Raw genomic sequence first — 19,577 nt, forward strand, 5'->3', positions numbered from 1 at the left:
GAAATACATTGATGTCTGCCACTTCCGAGTGGAACAATTGTCCAAATAATGTATAGATCATCAGATGATCGGTCAGTGTGCAGTGAGGCACTAGAAGAATGTTGTTTGGCGCCACAAAACGACAATTTCATCCACATGACTGCGGCTTGTACATAATCACGTTAGGACCAGACAAACCAGTGATTGATATAATGAGAAGCATCCCACGCTTCTGTGTAATATACGATGCAATCAACCAAGTCAACAAGTCATGGCACCCAATCCACATAAACAGAAGTTATTTGGAACCAGTTTTAATCCGGAATCCCCACGATATGTTCAGTGTATACATTTCGGAGCATTTTGATCTGTTTAACTTGGCGTTCAGAAATCACATCAAGACCAAATTGACACATGCCATAGAGGTTTACCTTACAAAGGCAGGAGACCGCCTCCGTGGTCTAGTGGTAGAGCGTCCACCCGAGAGCGGTAGGTCCGGGGTTCGATCCCCGGCCGTGTCATACCAAAAGATGTTAAAAGATGGTACTTGTTGTTACCCTGTCTGGCGCTCGGCATCTGGGCTAAAACAAGGACGGGTCGGCTCGGAGTCAGTATACTGTGTCTGAGTGGGGTAATCATGTTAAACTGAGGCATGGTATCTCAGTGAACTAGCACTATAAATCGGCATCAGCCCTGACTAGTACAGGCAGCCACGCAAACACACACACGTACATGCACGTCGCTATATAAGTGCAATAATCTTGGACGCGACGTTAAACCCAATTTCACCTCACCTACAAAGGCATGATATTGAAATGATAATTAGGGCCAATATGGGATCCGACCCAACGATAGCGTCATGGCTGAGGGACGCAAATATCCACCAACAATTGCAGCATGACTTTTCATGAAAAGGCGCTCTCAATAAAGAATGTTGTCTTTAAAGTATAATAATTCAGTGTGCTAGTTTCGTACTTTTCCTTTTCTCAAACATGACATCTTTATAGCTGTAGCGAGATAAATGACAAGCCTGTCCTTTTCCTTTCCTCAATCATGACATCTTTATAGCTGTAGCGAGATAAATGACAAGCATGTCCTTTTCCTTTCCTCAATCATGACATCTTTATAGCTGTAGCGAGATAAATGACAAGCATGTCCTTTTCCTTTTCTCAATCATGACATCTTTATAGCTGTAGAGAGATAAATGACAAGCCTGTCCTTTTCCTTTTCTCAATCATGACATCTTTATAGCTGTAGTGAGATAAATGACAAGCTTGTCATGTAATCAATGGCATATCTAGTATCAGGAAAGCGATTGGTAAAGGAAGTAATACATTGAACAAGAAGGAAGCGACTCGCACTACAAGACACAGCACAAACCTTAGCTACAGTTTGTCTTTTATTCATATTTCCAAAGAGGTGAGTAAACGAAACTTATTTGTTTTTTCTTTGGATTCAAGTATCTGAGCTGTTGCAGTTGTTTTCCTATCAAATGTGTCAGATCACTTCGTTTAACAGGTGCTGTTCCCGTGGTGATACCTGCAGTGATTGGTTATTAACTATTTTTTCAAGTTCTGCTCGTTTTTGTATTCTATTGCATGTCAGTGTACTGGTGTCTACTCGGCGTATTCCTCTACCTCAATGATACCTCGAACACCACTGGGGTGGGGATACTGCATGTCAGTGTACTGGTGTCAACTCGGCGTATTCCTCTACCTTCATGAGACCTCGAACGCCACTGGGGTGGGGATACTGCATGTCAGTGTACTGGTGTCTACTCGGCGTATTCCTCTACCTCCATGAGACCTCGAACGCCACTGGGGTGGGGATACTGCATGTCAGTGTACTGGTGTCTACTCGGCGTATTCCTCTACCTCCATGACACCTCGAACACAACTGGGGTGGGGATACTGCATGTCAGTGTACTGGTGTCTACTCGGCGTATTCCTCTACCTCCATGATACCTCGAACACCTCTTGGGTGGGGATACTGCATGTCAGTGTACTGGTGTCTACTCAGCGTATTCCTCTACCTCCATGATACCTCGAACACCTCTGGGATGGGGATACTGCATGTCAGTGTACTGGTGTCTACTCGGCGTATTCCTCTACCTTCATGATACCTCGAACGTCACTGGGGTGGGGATACTGCATGTCAGTGTACTGGTGTCTACTCGGCGTATTCCTTTACCTCCATGATACCTCGAACACCTCTGGGGTGAGGATACTGCATGTCAGTGTACTGGTGTCTACTCGGCGAATTCCTCTACCTCAATGATACCTCGAACACCACTGGGGTGGGGATACTGCATGTCAGTGTACTGGTGTCTACTCGGCGTATTCCTCTACCTTCATGATACCTCGATCACCACTGGGTGGGGATACTGCATGTCAGTGTACTGGTGTCTACTCGGCGTATTCCTCTACCTCCATGACACCTCGAACACCACTGGGGTGTGGATACTGCATGTCAGTGTACTGGTGTCTACTCGGCGTATTCCGCTACCTCCATGACACCTCGAACACCTCTGGGGTGGGGATACTGCATGTCAGTGTACTGGTGTCAACTCGGCGTATTCCTCTACCTCCATGATACCTCGAACACCACTGGGGTGGGGATACTGCATGTCAGTGTACTGGTGTCTACTCGGCGTATTCCTCTACCTCCATGATACCTCGAACACCACTGGGGTGGGGATACTGCATGTCAGTGTACTGGTGTCTACTCGGCGTATTCCTCTACCTCCATGATACCTCGAACACCACTGGGGTGGGGATACTGCATGTCAGTGTACTGGTGTCTACTCGGCGTATTCCTCTACCTCCATGACACCTCGAACACCACTGCACAGCATGATACTGCATGAATTCAGTGTTAACCGCGTAACAGCAGATCACGAAGCATATTGTATCCTTGGTAACGTTGTTCTTTCCTTCTTCTCAATCACGATGGCGCATCTACGCGAATGATAGATCGGTGAAATAGATTCTTTAAACTTGTCGAATAATTGAATGTTGTTCCCTGGAAAGAAATATGACATGTGACAGAAGCCACAAAGCTTTTTGCAAGGGAGGCGTTGATGCCTCTTGAATTATATCTGTCTCTGACCACAGACCTGAGCAACGCTGTAAACGTTTTATAACAACAAGTACATATGTTGCCCATCGATGGGGACATAGCAACATTCTACAGTCACACTGCTGTGCAGATGCTCTTCCTCGCCTTGTTCACCCCAAGGGGACGCCATTGCACGCACCAAGCCATACATTAATGTCGATTACGGTATCGTGTAGTGCAACCGGCTCGGCAAGATAACATTAGTGGTAAAAACGTAAGTTGCAACGTTTACGACAGAAAACACCTCAAGTCACAATAACAGGCCACGCAGAACTTTGTCAAAGTTAACATACCTTACTCGGCCCCACACTGCGCTTGTGGAATGTTTAGTGTCACGCGAATAAACTGAACCAACTTATATCTGGAGTAACTGTTTAAATCCTACTTATTGCTGCGTGGGATTTTGGATATTTCTACAGTCAATCTTACTTTGTCGTTTCTACATTTTACAAAGAAACATGAAAGACGCATATCCCTTGTTGTTCAAGTACGGAAGAGAATAATGTGAATCGATTTCTGATTTTCCCTTTTCACTGTTATTACCTGTTGTGAATACTTACACTGGCTTGTTGATCGCTTTTACCTTTCATGTCAGCAAAGGTCAGCGTCCGAGTTTCTGAGGATCACAGAGTCATGTACCTTCTTTCCATCCTTCTTTGAAGGTTGGTTGGTTTGTTGTTTGACGCCGCACTCAGCAATGTTCCAGCTATAGGACGGCGGTCTGTAAATAATCGACCAGACAATCATGAGCATCGATCCACGCAATTGGGATCGATGACATGCTTCAACCAAGTCGACCACCCGATCCCGTTAGTCGCCTCTTACGATAAGCATAGTCGCCTTTACGGCAAGCATGAGTTGCTGAAGACATATTCTACCCCGGATCTTCACGGCTTTATTAGCAATAGGATTAGGATTACGATTTACTACCATCATCGGTGAATTGATTCCTGTATAACTAGCAAATTATGCAAGGTTTGTTCGTACTGAACTCAGATGCTATCATTATAACCGTTTAAGATATGTCATTGAATCTTCTTTTCTTCTTTTCCAGTCATTATGGCAGCGGTCATCGGAATTCTCATAATGGTTGCAGTAAGGATCTCAAAGGTCAACACTCACGTCTGTACTTTCCATGAGCAACATCGCGGGCTGTGTGTTGACTGTAGAGGGAGACAACTCCTGTATATTCCTGACGACCTTCCATGGAATATTACCTCTCTTGACATCAGTGACAATCAGATTACAGTTGTTAGAAATTTTACATTTCAAAACTATGGCTGTCTTAAGTACATAAACCTGAACAATAACTCACTTATCACTATGGAGCCTGATGCCTTGGTGGGGGCATTCAGTCTGACCACTCTGCTTCTTGCAAGCAACAAACTGTCGCACAACAACAACTCCTTACCCGAAGGACTTTTCCGTGACCTTGGAAATTTGCATACAATCCATCTTGAGAATAACAAGATGAAAGCATATCCAGATTTGGTGTTAGCTCCCCTCACCAAGCTCCACAGCCTGTACATTGACCCCGTTCCAGATGCTGTCTTTGGGTCTGGATTCTCCAACCTGACAAATCTCAAAGTTCTCAAGATGGATGGTGGCCATTGTTCTTTAGAAAAAATAACAAATGAAACATTTCAAAGTTTAAATGAAACAAAACTTGAGGTACTACTTCTTAATCACTGTCATCATTTAACATTTTGTGAGACTGGTGTTCTTGAGCCTTTTCTCTTCCTAAAACATCTGGAACTAACCAACAATGAAATTGGCATCCAAAATGTTTTACATCTCCTTTATCCTCTCGTTGGAAGGAACATGACAAGAATATGGATGAACAACACATTTAAAACCAAACCTCGCTTTAAGGAAGATGTGGATGATCGTATCCTTACAGAATACAGCACACGCTTTTTGGCTCAGATATGTGTTTCTGAGTTGTCATTGAAAGGTAACCAGATATGTTTAATTGAAACAAGTTCTTTCAACAAGTCACCCATTCGTGAATGTTTGGAAGTGTTGGATCTCTCAGAAAACCGTCTGATTGGAGATTTAGGGGTTTTGGTGATTTTTGCATTGTTTTCAAGACTCGGACATCTGGACATTGGTCATCAACATCATACATTTGATCCAAACGTATGGGAAGACGAAGATGGAAGAAAAGGTGAGAATATCACTCTGATGCTACCCCCAAACCTTCAATATTTTGATGTAACAGGGACATTCATGTTGTCATTTACTTTTGATGAAATCACGTTTACAAACACAGAAAATCTTGACACATTGCTTATTGGATACAACCAGCAACATGATCGTATTCGTTTGAAAGGGTTGGAAAATGTAAGTCACGTTGACTTATCTGGAAATAAACTTGGCAATGTTACTGAAGACTTTTTTAAGTCATTTTCAAACGTCAAAACTTTGTCTTTGAAAGAGTGCAACTTACAATTTGCCAATGATGTGTTAAATGCAAGGAATATCTTTGATGTACTTCAAGTGGTCGAATATTTGGATCTTTCGTTGAATGGCCTACACTTATTCCCATTCATCCTAAATCAAAATAGAATCAAATATCTTAATCTCTCGCAAAACAGATTTGACACCATTCCTATTGTGACAACTACTTTTCCATGTCTCACGCTTCTGAACATGTCATATAATATGATAAGACATTTGGATAAGTATACACAATCTGACTTGGATTTCTCAGCTGAAAGAAACAGTTTGAAAGTCATAGTTCAAGGCAACACTTTTTCTTGTGGCTGTGAAAATCTGGACTTTATCCTGTGGTTGATGGACTCACCAGTAATTTATGAGTTTGACAGGAATTTCCCTTGTATTCAGGACAACGGACAAATGACAAGAACTGTTGAGGTTGTCAGGGATTACATCGGCATCTACCGTCACTGTACTGGTATATGGATGTTCACTCTCACAGTCCCATGTTTGACTGTCTTCCTGACGTCTATTGTAACTATATATCTTATCTCCAAGAACCCAACAAGATTCAAAAACATTTTCATGGGAACACTTGGGTTTGGCGTCAAGTATCTTACTCGAAAAGACTTTTCTTTCACACTCTACATCGGATATTGTGAAGCTGACATTCCTTTTGTTTATCGGAAACTTCGGCCTGCATTAGAGCTTTGTAATCACCCTGTGCGTCTCTTCTTAAAAGATCGTGAAGTACTTCCGGGTCATGACATTGCTGACGGAATTATAGAAGGTATCAATAAAAGTTGGAAGACCGTTCTTGTTGTATCACATGATTTCCTTGAAGACCCCTCTGCCTGGTCACAATTCACTATCAATGCAGCAATATACTCCATGCATTCCCTCATTCCTAACCGGATATTGATCCTACTGGTGGGGGACATCCAAGCAGAGGACCTTCCTCAGTGTCTGTTAAACATGGTTGAAGAGAACTTCATTATACATGTGGACGAATACCCCCAAGAGACAGCGTTGTGGAAACATCTGAAACTGATTGCAAATTTGGAACAATAATGGTTGTGTGTGTAATTGAAACGATAACCAATACGTTCTAAGTGATTTATGCAACCTTTAAGCTTCATCTTTCACACGACCAAAAGCAAACAAGGATCCATTGACAGTCTATCTCATCGTTATAGTTATAAAAGCTACATGCCAGTTCTATATATATATATATATATATATATATATAAAGAAGTATCTTTCTTTACAAATCAATAAAACAAATTAAATCAATATTAGTCAGATTTATATGTCGTACCTTTGGTTTACATATAGAGAGTGGGAGAGAGTCTAATACCCCTCTTGAGAAAATGTATTTATTGTCATTCAAATGGAAAATAAATTTTAAGAATGAAATCCATGTTTTGTTTGTTTGTAAATTATATAATGATGTAAGAAATGCTTTTATTATTCTTTATGTACATAATTTCGAAAAACCATGAGATTACGAAGTTTATGGGTGAAAAATCACATTTAGATCACGGTATCGTAGGACAATATAAATGCAATTCATAAGCTAAAATTCATGAGATGCGTGGCATCAAACATTTGGACCTATTTCCCATTTTCATATTAATAACTGTTAAGGTAATGTTTGCAGTTTTTTTTATATAATGTCTGCTTAATTGAAATGTTTTGAAATTTGGTTTTTATATTACGAACTAACGAGAGAATTATTTTTTTGTGCAGTCCGCACACATGGCAATATTTACAGAAGTTAGTTGACGTCAAAGGTCTTTCTTTTTGACGTCACAGCACAATTGTATTCTATCACCCATAAGGTTCCTCTTCTCCTTGTGGGTGACATATATCAATTGTAACGAAAAAGAAAATGTCAAAATAAATCTATGCTGTTTTGTAAAATACATAAATAAACGTAAACATCTCTGACAGGGCCTATTTGTGAAGTGAATCCAACGTGGCCTCGCGGCATGTCTGATATGTCTCATCCCATGTTTTCTGTATATAAGCCACGTACACCCTCAATGAGTTTCGCCTGTGTTCGTGTGACAGTAAGTAGGCGAAGCGGAGGTATAATATACTCTTCCGCCCTTCAAAACACGAGGTGCTGGCTCAAGTCCGTATTTTCTATTTCTTCGTAATACACAAAATAAATAAGGAATAAGTCGTGACAAAACAGGTGCTAATTACCTAGCTGGCGTCCATTTGCCCATCGCTATGTCCATTCTTTCACCTATTAGTGCTAATAACCCCCGGCCTCCCGTTTGTCCAGTGTCCATTGCCTATTACTGATCTATGATAACTTAAGTTACTGGCTTCTATACTCGTATCAGCGCTAATTACTGCAAAGTTGGTTGGTTGGTTTGTTGTTTAACGCCGCACTCAGCAATATTTTAGCTACATGACGGCGGTCTGTAAATAATCGAGTCTGGACCAGACAATCCAGTGATTGATATCATGAGCATCGATCCACGCAATTGGGATCGATGGCATGCATCAACCAGGTCAGCGAGCCTGACCACCCGATCCTGTTAGTCGCCTTTTACGACAAACAGTCACCTTTTACGGCAAGCATGGGTTGCTGAAGACCTATTCTACCTCGGAATCTTCACCGGTCTAATTACTGTGAAGTGTTGGCTTCCACTGTCTATTGCTAATCACCTATCAGCGCCAATCATCTGTTGGCTTCCCTTGTCAGTTTCTACCCTTTGTTATTTTCCACCTTTTGTTATCTTATTAATTTTGTTGTCCTTACCTGTCCTTACATGTATATATCTATGCTCTCTGCCTCATAGCATTCATTCACCTGATGAAGGAGTAAGCATATACTCCGAAACGTTGTGTTCCTCATAATACAGAAGTTGACATCCATAAATTCTCCTCCTTATGTGTATCACTTCTAAATGCCTTTCAAAGACCAGGTTCTTATGTTGATGCGCGTCATAGTTTATGCATGATCGCTAAGATTTAAAAATGGTTATGACTTATGTAATCAACAACTAATGCAGGAACTGTCAATGTCATGCCATCTCAACAAACGTGAGTAAGCCAATACATTCACCCTAAAAACAATTCTCTCAGCTGCTCAATACTGCCTTCGTAACATATAGAAATCAACACGGTTGAGAATTTTGATAAGGGATAGAGATCTTCCCTGTAGTTTGAAAAGTTATCAGCTCAATGTCCGAGAATCCCTTACACTGTGATTGATAGCAACGTATCTCAGTTGTGAAGGTTGTAACGCATGTGCTGTTATGAAATGCATATATGGTAGGATTTGCGATAATCTTCATGCCGTGATTTGCAAATAGGTAATGTAAACATTGATACCGCCCGTACCGAGTGTGGCTCGCATAGATGTGTATTTACCTCTCGAGAAACACAATCACCGGGGAAGATGTACGTGACTGACGTACTGATACCACGGTATGAAATATGACAAACATGCCAGTATACTACAGTGGGTTTGCGGGTGTACCCGACAGTAGCAGAGCCTGTTGCTTGAAGGAGCGCTACACTATGATAGCCACAGGTAGTGGTATACGCCACTGGTCATTTCATGTGGCTTGAATATATATATATAACGATATTTACTTCATTACATATTTGGAGCGATGAACAAGTCGTAGGCATAATCACTGGTATCTCTCTTGTGTGTCCATATTTTCTTGTGACGCACGTATCCCGTATTTAAGAATCAGACATATATTAGTCATATTTTAACATAAACCAACTCTGTAATCTGTTGAGTTTTTTGTTTAACGCCTCCCTCAGCTATATGACGACGGGCAGCTGTGATAAACATAATCCCTACTGTCAAGGACAGGGCGACAATAAATCCACAACAGCCGTGAAGATCCGGGTCAGAATAGGTCTTCAGCAACCCATGCTTGCCGGACAATCCAGTCTGGAATAGACAAGCCAGTGATTGACATCATGATCATCGATCCACGCAGTTGGGATACGATGACATGCATCAACCAAGATGGTACTTGTTGTTACCCTGCCTGACGCTCGGCATTAAGGGGCTAAAATAAGGACTGGTCAGCTCGGAGTCAGTATACTGTGTCTGAGTATACTGTGTCTGAGTGGGATATTCATGTCAAACTGCGGCATAGCACTATAAAATCGGCATTAGTCCGGACTGGTACAAGCGGCCACACACACACGCGTACATGCACGTCGCTATATAAGTGCAATTATCTTGAGTGCGACGTTAAACCCTATTTCACCTCACCTCACCTCCGGTGGCACGGGTGGCCCAGTCGTCTAAGGCGCCGCGAATCGCTGTGCAGAGTTGCGTCCCTTGGGCACGCCAGAAACCTATGATTTTGGGTTCGAATCCCGGTTCGCCCCGATTATGTTTCTAGTTTTGTCAGCACCATACCCGTGCTTGTGGGTTTCATTGAAGTGGTAAACGTCTGAGACCTGCATCACTTCGGGCTTTCCTCCCACATTAAGCTGACACGCCGTGATATAACTGGAATAATGTTAAAAGCGGCGTTAAACCCAACTCACTCACTCACTCACCTCACCTGTTGTAAACTCCTGACGTCAGAAGGCAAGTGTTCGCTCTTCACCTCACAACATACCCTCGTCCCAACCCATAATTTTGTACAAATTCCTAATACGAAATGTACCTCGTCTTGCAGTTCGTTCGTTGAAAATACCACATGCAAACCCATATCCACTTTCTAAACTGTTGTAAATGAATACAACCACTTTAGGCCTATACAATAGTCATGGCAAAATGTTCATATGCCAACACACAGCGCACGTGAAAAATGTGCTCTTTGAGTTGATCCCACTTGTCAGTGCTCTGACGACCACTTCAGGCACAGCTGAAGCGGAAGGGTAGCCTAGTGGCTAAGGTGTTCGTTCGACACACCGAAAACCCAGGTTCGATTCCCCACATGGATACAATGTGTGAAGCCCATTTCTGGTGTCACCGCCGTGATATTGCTGAAATATTGCTAAAAGCGGCATAAAACCATATTCACTCACTCTAAGACAACTTCAATTTCCCTGGGCGGCAAAATAAACTGATACATGCACGTGGCGAACGAGCTCTGCACGGATTTTTCCTGCGTGAGTCGGTTTATCAACGACTGTTATCCACAAAAATACAGTGTTTCACCTCATTCGCTTTCTGTGACTGATGAACGAACATTTAAAGTTGTTGTTGTTGTTGTTGTTGTTGTTGTTGTTGCTTTAAGTGTTTAAGACGTAGCCTTCTGCCTTTGCAATTTCGGCTGACCTGTCCCTCTTTGAGACTCATGTGTGTGAGTAGGGTACACATATCTATTTGCGAGTTTGGGTATAAATAGAATTTCTGTTTTTGTATTGATATGATTTCTATTTTCGTATATTGATACAATTTTATTTTTATCTTTGGCTGCTCTGTTTATATACGTTTGAGTAGTTGCCCATCTTTCAGAAATAAAGTTTGGCCTTGGCTACTGCATCTCTTGGCTTTAGGAGATCTACGACAGATAGCGCATCGTGTTTTAACCTAGCCCGGGCTAAGGCATGGTCTTGACATTCCATTAACAAGTGCGCAATGGGTTCAGGTTGATTTCAAGACGAACAAAACTTGTCATAGAGCCTTTTGCGACATTTAAAGCAGATTTGAGATAATCCTTATATAATGACCACAAACCACGTTCAGACTCTCTCAATGCGCAAGGATATCTCGCCAATGCACCATTCTTCTTGTCAAGTCCCTATTCTCTGTGTCAAGTCACATCTTTGCCTAATCCTCTTTTCTGCGTCAGCGTGTCACAGTATCGTCTTTAAAAAAACTGGCACCCATGTCATCCTTTTCCTTCACAAGTTAATCTGACGACGACGAAATTAAAGAACAACTTACAAAAACAAACAAATAGTCCTTCTAGATCGCCTATTGTTCAATGACGCTGCAGGTGTTAATTCTCTCGGGACGAGGAGTGGGGAATTAATAGCTATTATTTTTACGAACGCTTATACAATTGGATTAAGCATGTATTGTCTTTAATGGTACTTAAAACACATTAGCACGAGAGGTAGATAAAGATTATTACTATTTCCGTGGGACAAGAATGATGCACGTGGGAGAGTTAAATTTGATTTTTTAATCACAACCCCAAAACCATGGCAACGAGAAACGGTAAGCCAGACGTTAAGTATCTTGTTCACAAACATTAATGTACATGTCTGCATGCATGTATGTGTTGATGCACATGCATCCATTACAGCTGCGTACTTTCGTTAACCGCATATGGGTATATTTAACTTAGTTAAAAACTAGTCTTTCGGGAATACCCCTGAATATTAATATGAACATGTATGTATTTTATATTGTCAAAGGGTATAATATTTTAGTGTAAAAGCAGTCAAGAACCTTTTTAATTATGTTAATTCTTATTTAACTATCGGTTTTTAATAAAAATGAACATACAGTTTTTATGTACAACGTTATAGTCCCTAGTATGGCGGCCTAACTTAGGCTGCTGTAGACATAAGACCGTTTTATAGTTTATTGTTATGTTTTGTGATATATTTGTATGGCTATATGCTTGTTGTAAATCTAAATCTGTGATAGTCTAGTTGTTTTTTTCCGGCGGTAGACTGTCGGGCAGACAGAAAGTACACTCTTATGTTTGATGGTGGCTTAAAATTAAACAAACAAGACATGGTTATTCGATGCTGATGTATTTGCTACGGGTATCATAGTGGTGTTTTGGACCTTTTTCAACCAAGTAATGTTTTGATAACGTTTGTAATTTGGGGATAAAATCCAATTTTCACGTGTATAGTTTCTAATGCCAGGCAATGTATATAATTAACATTAAAGCATATACATGTTCCTCTCAGTAAGTCTTCGGGAAATACGCTACAGTGTGACTGGGCCACTCCTGTATACACATGACAATGACACCATGCGATTGGAGCAATAGCATTACCCCCGGGTAGACGACCGTCGTTGATTTCATAGAAAATATATTATGTATTCATCTCTACCACAGCAAACTTGGGCTACAAGAAATAAATCTTACGCCATTAGAAGAAAGAAGGCATTTTCAAAAGTTAAATATCTTTTATAAAATGGTTAACAATCTAGTACCGGATTATCTCTTGTTCTTAGTTTTTAGTTCCAAATGGAGGGTCGGACGCAAGTGACTATAATTTAAGAAACAGCTCACAGCTGCCAAACATAAAGTGTAAAACAAAACATTATGCCAAATCATTTATTCCAGATATAGCTAATATTTGGAACTCACTACCTATTGAATACACCGATGCCAGTAGCTTGGGACGTTTTAACAGTTTTATAAAAAGCAATGATAGGGATAGTATATATTTTGATGTAAATTATTGATCAAGATTCTGTCAGGTTATACACTCCCGTCTCAGGCTTGGGTGCAGTGATCTTAACGCCGACAAATTTGCCAGATTTATATCCGACAGCCCGAGGTGTTGTTGTGGCTATCACACGGAAGATGCACTTCATTTCTTTCTTACGTGTCCCTTAAACAGTACAGTGAGGCAAAATACGTATTATTTTGTAAACGGATACGATTTAAATTCAATTCTAAATGGTAATTCACATTTAACGACTGTAACAAATCGTGAAATTTTGAAATCTGTGCACAGTTTTATTCTATCTTCTTTCCGATTTAGAGATTTTGTCTGAGATGTTGGCTTTCCTATATGACACTGCGATGTTGTTGTGCTGGATGTAAATAATAATGTAACTGTAGTTAAGAAAGATAATCCAGTAATTGAACACTTACAGAACCATACCCATCTTTAATGCCAATCATATAATGTGTGCTATTTCTTATGTCCCGATTAATACATTGTAATTTGTATGTGGATCATGTTTGGGAGAGGTATTCAGATAAGCAAAACTTTGCTTGTTTGCCAATCCCTCCACTTTATGGAAATATATATGTTTATATCAACTTGGGCTACTTGTTGAAAATATGTTTGCCTATTCATAATTAGCTATAGACTATACTTCATGTCTTTCAGTAAAAGAACAGGAATGTCTGGTCCAGACTTGATTATTGACAGACCGCCGTCATATAGCTGGAATATTGCTGAGTGCGGCGTTAAACAACAAACAACCAAAAGTAAAAGAACAAAAACGGATCTTGTAAAATGAATCTGTTACCATGTTGATATCTGAAAATATTATTTGTTCTGATAATTTTATTGTTGGGGAGACGTATTTGAGAATAATATTATGGCCAACTTGATCCAATGTACAGAATAATACGCCAAGAGTCTGTGTACTGATAGATTAAACAGCGACCGACCCCTGGTGGGAAAACCCATTTAATAGAATGGTGATAATGGTTTTTATCACACGAAATGTACATTGACACTTCGACTGACATTTGACACGATACAACAACATAAAGTGACACTTTCTGATAATTACTTTATCACTAACCAGATAGATATAGCGTTTGTACAAAACACATTCATATTCCGATGTCAGTATACACCCACGTAGTAAACAACTTTGTTTCTGAAATAATTGGACAATAGTATTGTAAATAGACATAGAAGACATATTGGCTTGTTACGGCAACAGGGTGTTACACACATGTCACAGCTATTGTGCAAGGCATCCGTTTTCTACGTAAACAAACGTATGAATATGACGAGGAAAACAAAATGACAAATATTTTTCAAGAATTAAACAAAGTCTTTCCTGGTCATCATCGAATACCCAGCGTATCATAAGTCCATTCTTTATGATAAACAAATATACTACTCAAAAGAAGTTAAAGGACATCCGATTTTTTGTATTACTGTAGTTAATCTGTCACGGCATGACGTGAAAGTATCGGGTGCTCTTTAACTTCTTTTGAGTAGTATATGTCACTATGGATGGAGACATAATAACACCCTGGATAACCGAGGATGGTAATAGGTGAGTGAATACGTGGTAACACCGCTTTGAATAGTAACACGCGATCACAATAAAGTGCGGATAAACCAAGAAACATATTAGGCGAATCTGAGGTTCGAACCGGAGACCGTTGCACAAGATAGCGATTAATCGTACTGCAGTCATTGCAATTCTTTAGCCTCAATAATTAATGTTATTGTTTCCATTTCACTGGTATCAAAACCGGTATCAGTCTGTTTGTAATTACCGTATTTCCTCTTATAAGAATCGGTTTTTAGATTTAAATTGTTTTTCCCTGGCGTACATAAAAGCTCAAAAACGAAGGGTCCCGTTTTAGTACTTTTCGTATTGAAATGAATTTTTTATCAAGAACATAAAATCATATTGCATGTCAGTTTATTAGTGACGGTAGCTTATGCAAAAGGGTTGTTGAATTATTAACCGCCTGGTCCCTAATTACGCTGGGGTTTAGAAGTTTGCCCAAAGCATAACCGGGTTGGTGGGGTAGCCTTGTGGTTAAAGCGTTCACTCGTCACGCCGAAGTCCCGGGTTCGTTTCCTACGTGGGTATCATGTGTAAAGCTCATTTCTGGTGTCAGTTTGCTGGAATATTGCTTAAAGCGACGTACAACCATACTCACTCACTCGAATTGTATATGTCCCAAGCTATACCCGTATGTCGTGCTAAGCGGGACGATGATGCGAGTGCAGAGAGTCGGGAAGGATATTACAGGAAATAAGAAGCTTCGTCTTAAAAGATATATCTAGTTCCAGGGAAATCGCGTTATTAAATAGGATTTGCATCGGAATTAACCTGTATGGCCAACGCATTTTTTTGCAGGTTTGTTTGTTTCTTCGTTGTTTAACCCACACTCAGCAACATTCCAGATATATGACGGTGGTCTGTAAATAATCGAGTCTGGTCCAGACAATCAAGTGATTCATATCATGAGCATCGATCCACGCATTTGGAATACGATGACATGCATCAATCAAGTCAGCAGCCTGACCCCCGATCCCGTTAGTCGCCTCTTGCGACAAGCATAGTCACCTTGGGTTGCAAGCATGGGTTGCTGAAGACCTATTCTACCCCGGATCTTCACGGGTCTTTCTTGCAATTACCTGCACGAGTAACACACCCAATTAATGAGTGACTGGGGGTTGGTTTACCGACGCTTTGTACAATATTCCATTGGGATTATTACATCTCGGCGTATTAGCTTAATGTGGGAAGAAAGACAGAAGTAATGCAGGTATTTGGTGTTTACTACATTGTTAAAACGTACGAGCATGGTATGACAGTGACAAACCTATAAGCATTGGACGAGTCTGGGGTTCGAACCCACGATCATTTGTTTCTGGCACACCCAAGGGGCACAACTCTGCACAGCGAAATATGCACCTTAGACGGCTGAGCCCCCCCGTCCGATGTAAATATTCTACGCCTCGAGACTGTTATATGTTAATGGGTTTATGAAACATTCAAGTATACGCATTGAGTGAGTGAGTTGGGTTTGACACCGCTTTTAACATTATTACAGTTATATGGCGGCGTGTCAGCGTAATGTGGGAGGAGAGCCCGAAGTGATGCAGGTCTCTGACGTTTACCACTTCGGTGAAACCTACGAGCACCGGTATGGTGCTGACAAACCCAGAAACATAATCGGGGCGAACCGGGATTCGAACCCAAAATCATAGGTTTCTGGCGTGCCCAAGGGACGCAACTCTGCACAGCGAATAGCTGCGCCATAGACGACTGGGCCACCCGTGCCCCCTATACGCATTGAGGATTGATATATTACGAAAGCATGACGAGAATGAATATTACTATTACAACTTCTAATCACGCATACCCATATAGCCATCACCTGGGCGACACGATCTTACGATAAAGCTTCTTTGATAGGGCGTGTTGTGTGGGTGTGGTTGAATGTTAGAAGTGCGTAAAACCAAATGTAAGAGCGTGCAGTTTGACAAGGAAACGCACGCATGCATGGGTGCATTGATGAATCAAAGGACAAGGAAATAAAGAAGCCATGCTTTATTGACCTGATTTAAACTTTCATCTGTGTGCTTTGAATACATAGATTCGTTTCTTACATGTTTACATGTTTGCACCAATGAGACTCTGGGTACAGAATACGTCCCCGGCACTCGGTACTGCTGATCGTACAAGGCGACTAAACGGATCGGGTGGTCGAGTTGGTGACTTGCTTGATTGTGTGCCATCTTATCCCAACTGCATAGATGATGCTCATGACGTCAATCACAGGACTGTCTGTTAGAGACTCGACTTTCGTCAAATAGCTGGAATAGGGCTGAGTGCGGCATTAAACAGCACACAAAAACCTCTGGGACCAGATGGTCGACTTTGCACTCTCAGTGTGTTTGAGACAAGCAGGATTCTGGGACATGCAATTCACATGACTATGTAATAATAGGATTTGTGTATCAGGTGTTCATATTAAAAAGCCAGAGCAATGAATATAAGCTTATAATAGCTACATTATGTATACGACGAATCAGCTGCTCATCCATGTAAATAGAACTGTGCATCACTCTTACCACAATTACCATATCCTATCATACCATATCAAGGCCACCAGACAGGAATGGCTACTTCAGCATGATCAGGGATATTGGCTGTGTCGTTTTATTCTGGGGACTGGCAACAATACATTCTATCTGATCCACCAGACTTACTGCCTGAATTCTTGCTTACTCCAAGAAACAAATGTTGTGTTTTAATTTACTGGGTTTTTTTCAAAATATGCATTGGTCACATAGCAAATGTTCTGGTCTTGTTCTAACATGCGTAATATACTGAACCGCAAAAGAAACGTCACGTCATGAAAGCTCCTCATTGATAACGAGGGCGGGGGGATTAATAGCGTGCTACCTGTATTTTTTATATATTTTCGAACTATCACTGTAACTTAATATAGGACCGTAATGAAAATATGTGTTTCAGATGTTTTCCGAATGAGGATGGCTAATCAAAACAATCCACTCTTATTTCTAAAAGGAGCCGCCACGTGTACACAGGCATCCGCCGATTTTAGTCAGCCATCGATATAAAGAAATATTATCCATTCATTCATTCCTTCATCCAATTAATGTGAATAAATATATATGTCGTAGTAAGACAACATTCCTATACGTGAAAAATAGAAAGTTATTTAGAGTTAAACTATTGATATCTCTGCACTTTCTAAGTAAAAACCTTAAACACGTGGAGCCTCTTAAATAAATGGTAACTTGGGGATATTCGCAATGACATACAAATAGGGACGTTTGTTCTTTTGTACTTCTCCTCCCCAGGACAATCGCATGTCCTCACACCCTGTTAGCTAATTAGGTTGTCTGCGTGGCGCTCGGTGGGAAGTCTGAATTAGGTAACGTATTACAGTCTATTATCCAAGAACTGTTACTAACAACCTGTGCTACATTTGAAATGTCCGAACAAAAGTAGCGGCTATTTATAGACATCAATCAATACAAAAGGGGCATGTGATTGGCTGTACGGGAGGAAACGGTTGGCGAGACAGGTAACGCTATTCTGATCAAGTTTCTCGGGTCGATATGTTTCTTTGAAGTAAAACAGTTCTGTGTCAGTTGCATAGTACAATCGAGGTTAGCTTCCATGTGCATCTCTCGCACGAATATCACGCGTAGCGTCGTTGCAATCGGCAACCATTGTCGATTGCTACCTGTGGGAGAATTTTGCCTTACTTGAGTTACCTCCCTCTCATTGACAACAAAGGAGTGCACACGTCACGTATCTTATTCAGGCTAAGCCTACCTGAGTTATGCCACGCCCCCTTATACTCTCCGAGGGAGGTGACACGGTAAACGGAACAGCTACGTGTGCCGATATCATGGCGACAGTTTGAAGTACAGACGGGCCAGGTGTTGGCCTGAGATGGATTTACGAAATGTAGGAGAAATTTGGAGATAACTTATGTCATGCCGCTGCCTAACAGGATTGTCGAACCTCAAAAGTTGGGGAGGAAAGCGTTACGACCTGAACAAAATGAGGATCCGGTCTCGACCCAACTTGCCGTTTCCCATAACACAGTGCTCGGAGCCTTGTACCAGCTCGCGAGCCTCGTGCGACACGCAGACGATCTGTTTTGTGATTTGGCCGAAGAGTGTCAAAAAGTTTTCGAGAAAACGGACAGAATAACGGAAAAGTTGTCCCGAGTTAAGGATTATGTCTACAAGTTGGATTCTAGGAAAGTGAAAATACGTAAGTTATTCTTGTTTATTCTCAAAAGGCGGATCGAAGACCACGCTTGATTTCACATTTCAGAGCCACTCGATTTTGAATTGACTTTCAGTTGATATCAGTATTGAATTCAGCCGCGAAATTTCTTGGGTTCAGTATTGAGGCTAGTATTAGGTAGCAAATGTAAAATATATTTTGGTCTCTATAATGTTACGGAGAATTGTGTTGTGGTATATTTTGTTTAGAGGGTTTAGGGGCTTAAAGTTAAACTTTGTAAACAAGACCAGTATGGCAACGATAGCTATGAACAAAGTATAAACCATTTGTTAGTATGTGTAACATACAGTGTTCAGACTAGTGTACAAAGACAATATTATATTGTTCTCTCAAATGCAGATAACCCATTTCATGTTGTACAATGTAACTGTTGATTGTGCAATGTGTTTGGGTGTTATAACAATCTGGAAGATTTATGAAGGGATAATATTGAAGTGTTATTGAATGCTTAGTTGAAACACTTCCCAACTTCAGACAGATTATACAGTCATAAATTGTTACATATCAAACAAATGATGTAGTTATACTGAAAAATAACCGCATTTTAATATGTTCCTTTCATTGTACAAAACACTGGAACTGACCCAAATTAGGCACAGACGAGTTTCAAATATTTTATATTTAACATTTTGCAGAATTCCTGCCAAAGTCGAGGCAACCTGACCACTACACTAAATTTCAGACATGTTATAAAATTGAAAGCAAAACAATAACATGTATCACACAAAACCATAGCCACTGAGTGCACCCTAAGGCCCTTGTGAGCCCTGTCCCTTACAGTATTGTGTGTAGTTCACAAGCCGCCACACTCATGTGGTGTCTCCTCCCAAGTAGT

General features: G+C 40.8%; 2 protein-coding genes across 2 annotated transcripts in view; both read left to right on the forward strand.

The window, feature by feature from the left end:
* Window positions 1–1,327: 1,327 nt before the first annotated feature.
* LOC124141460 (toll-like receptor 4) lies at window positions 1,328–6,745 on the forward strand. The gene is made up of 2 exons (XM_048402524.1): window positions 1,328–1,398; window positions 4,151–6,745. Exon 2 carries the CDS (start codon window positions 4,156–4,158, stop codon window positions 6,604–6,606), a length of 2,451 nt encoding a protein of 816 aa, XP_048258481.1. The 5' UTR covers window positions 1,328–1,398; window positions 4,151–4,155; the 3' UTR covers window positions 6,607–6,745.
* Window positions 6,746–18,249: 11,504 nt separating this feature from the next.
* The window catches only part of LOC124141455 (serine-rich adhesin for platelets-like), a 67,872-nt gene continuing 66,544 nt past the window's right edge, over window positions 18,250–19,577 (forward strand). The window contains exon 1 of the mRNA XM_046509480.2: window positions 18,250–18,706. Within this exon, the coding sequence (XP_046365436.2) occupies window positions 18,424–18,706 (283 nt within the window). The 5' untranslated portion in view covers window positions 18,250–18,423. The remainder of the gene's footprint in view (window positions 18,707–19,577) is intronic.

This window comes from Haliotis rufescens, unplaced genomic scaffold, assembly GCF_023055435.1.
Source record: "Haliotis rufescens isolate VD_foot unplaced genomic scaffold, xgHalRufe1.0.p SCAF_26, whole genome shotgun sequence".
In the NCBI taxonomy this organism is placed as follows: Eukaryota; Metazoa; Mollusca; class Gastropoda; order Lepetellida; family Haliotidae; genus Haliotis; species Haliotis rufescens.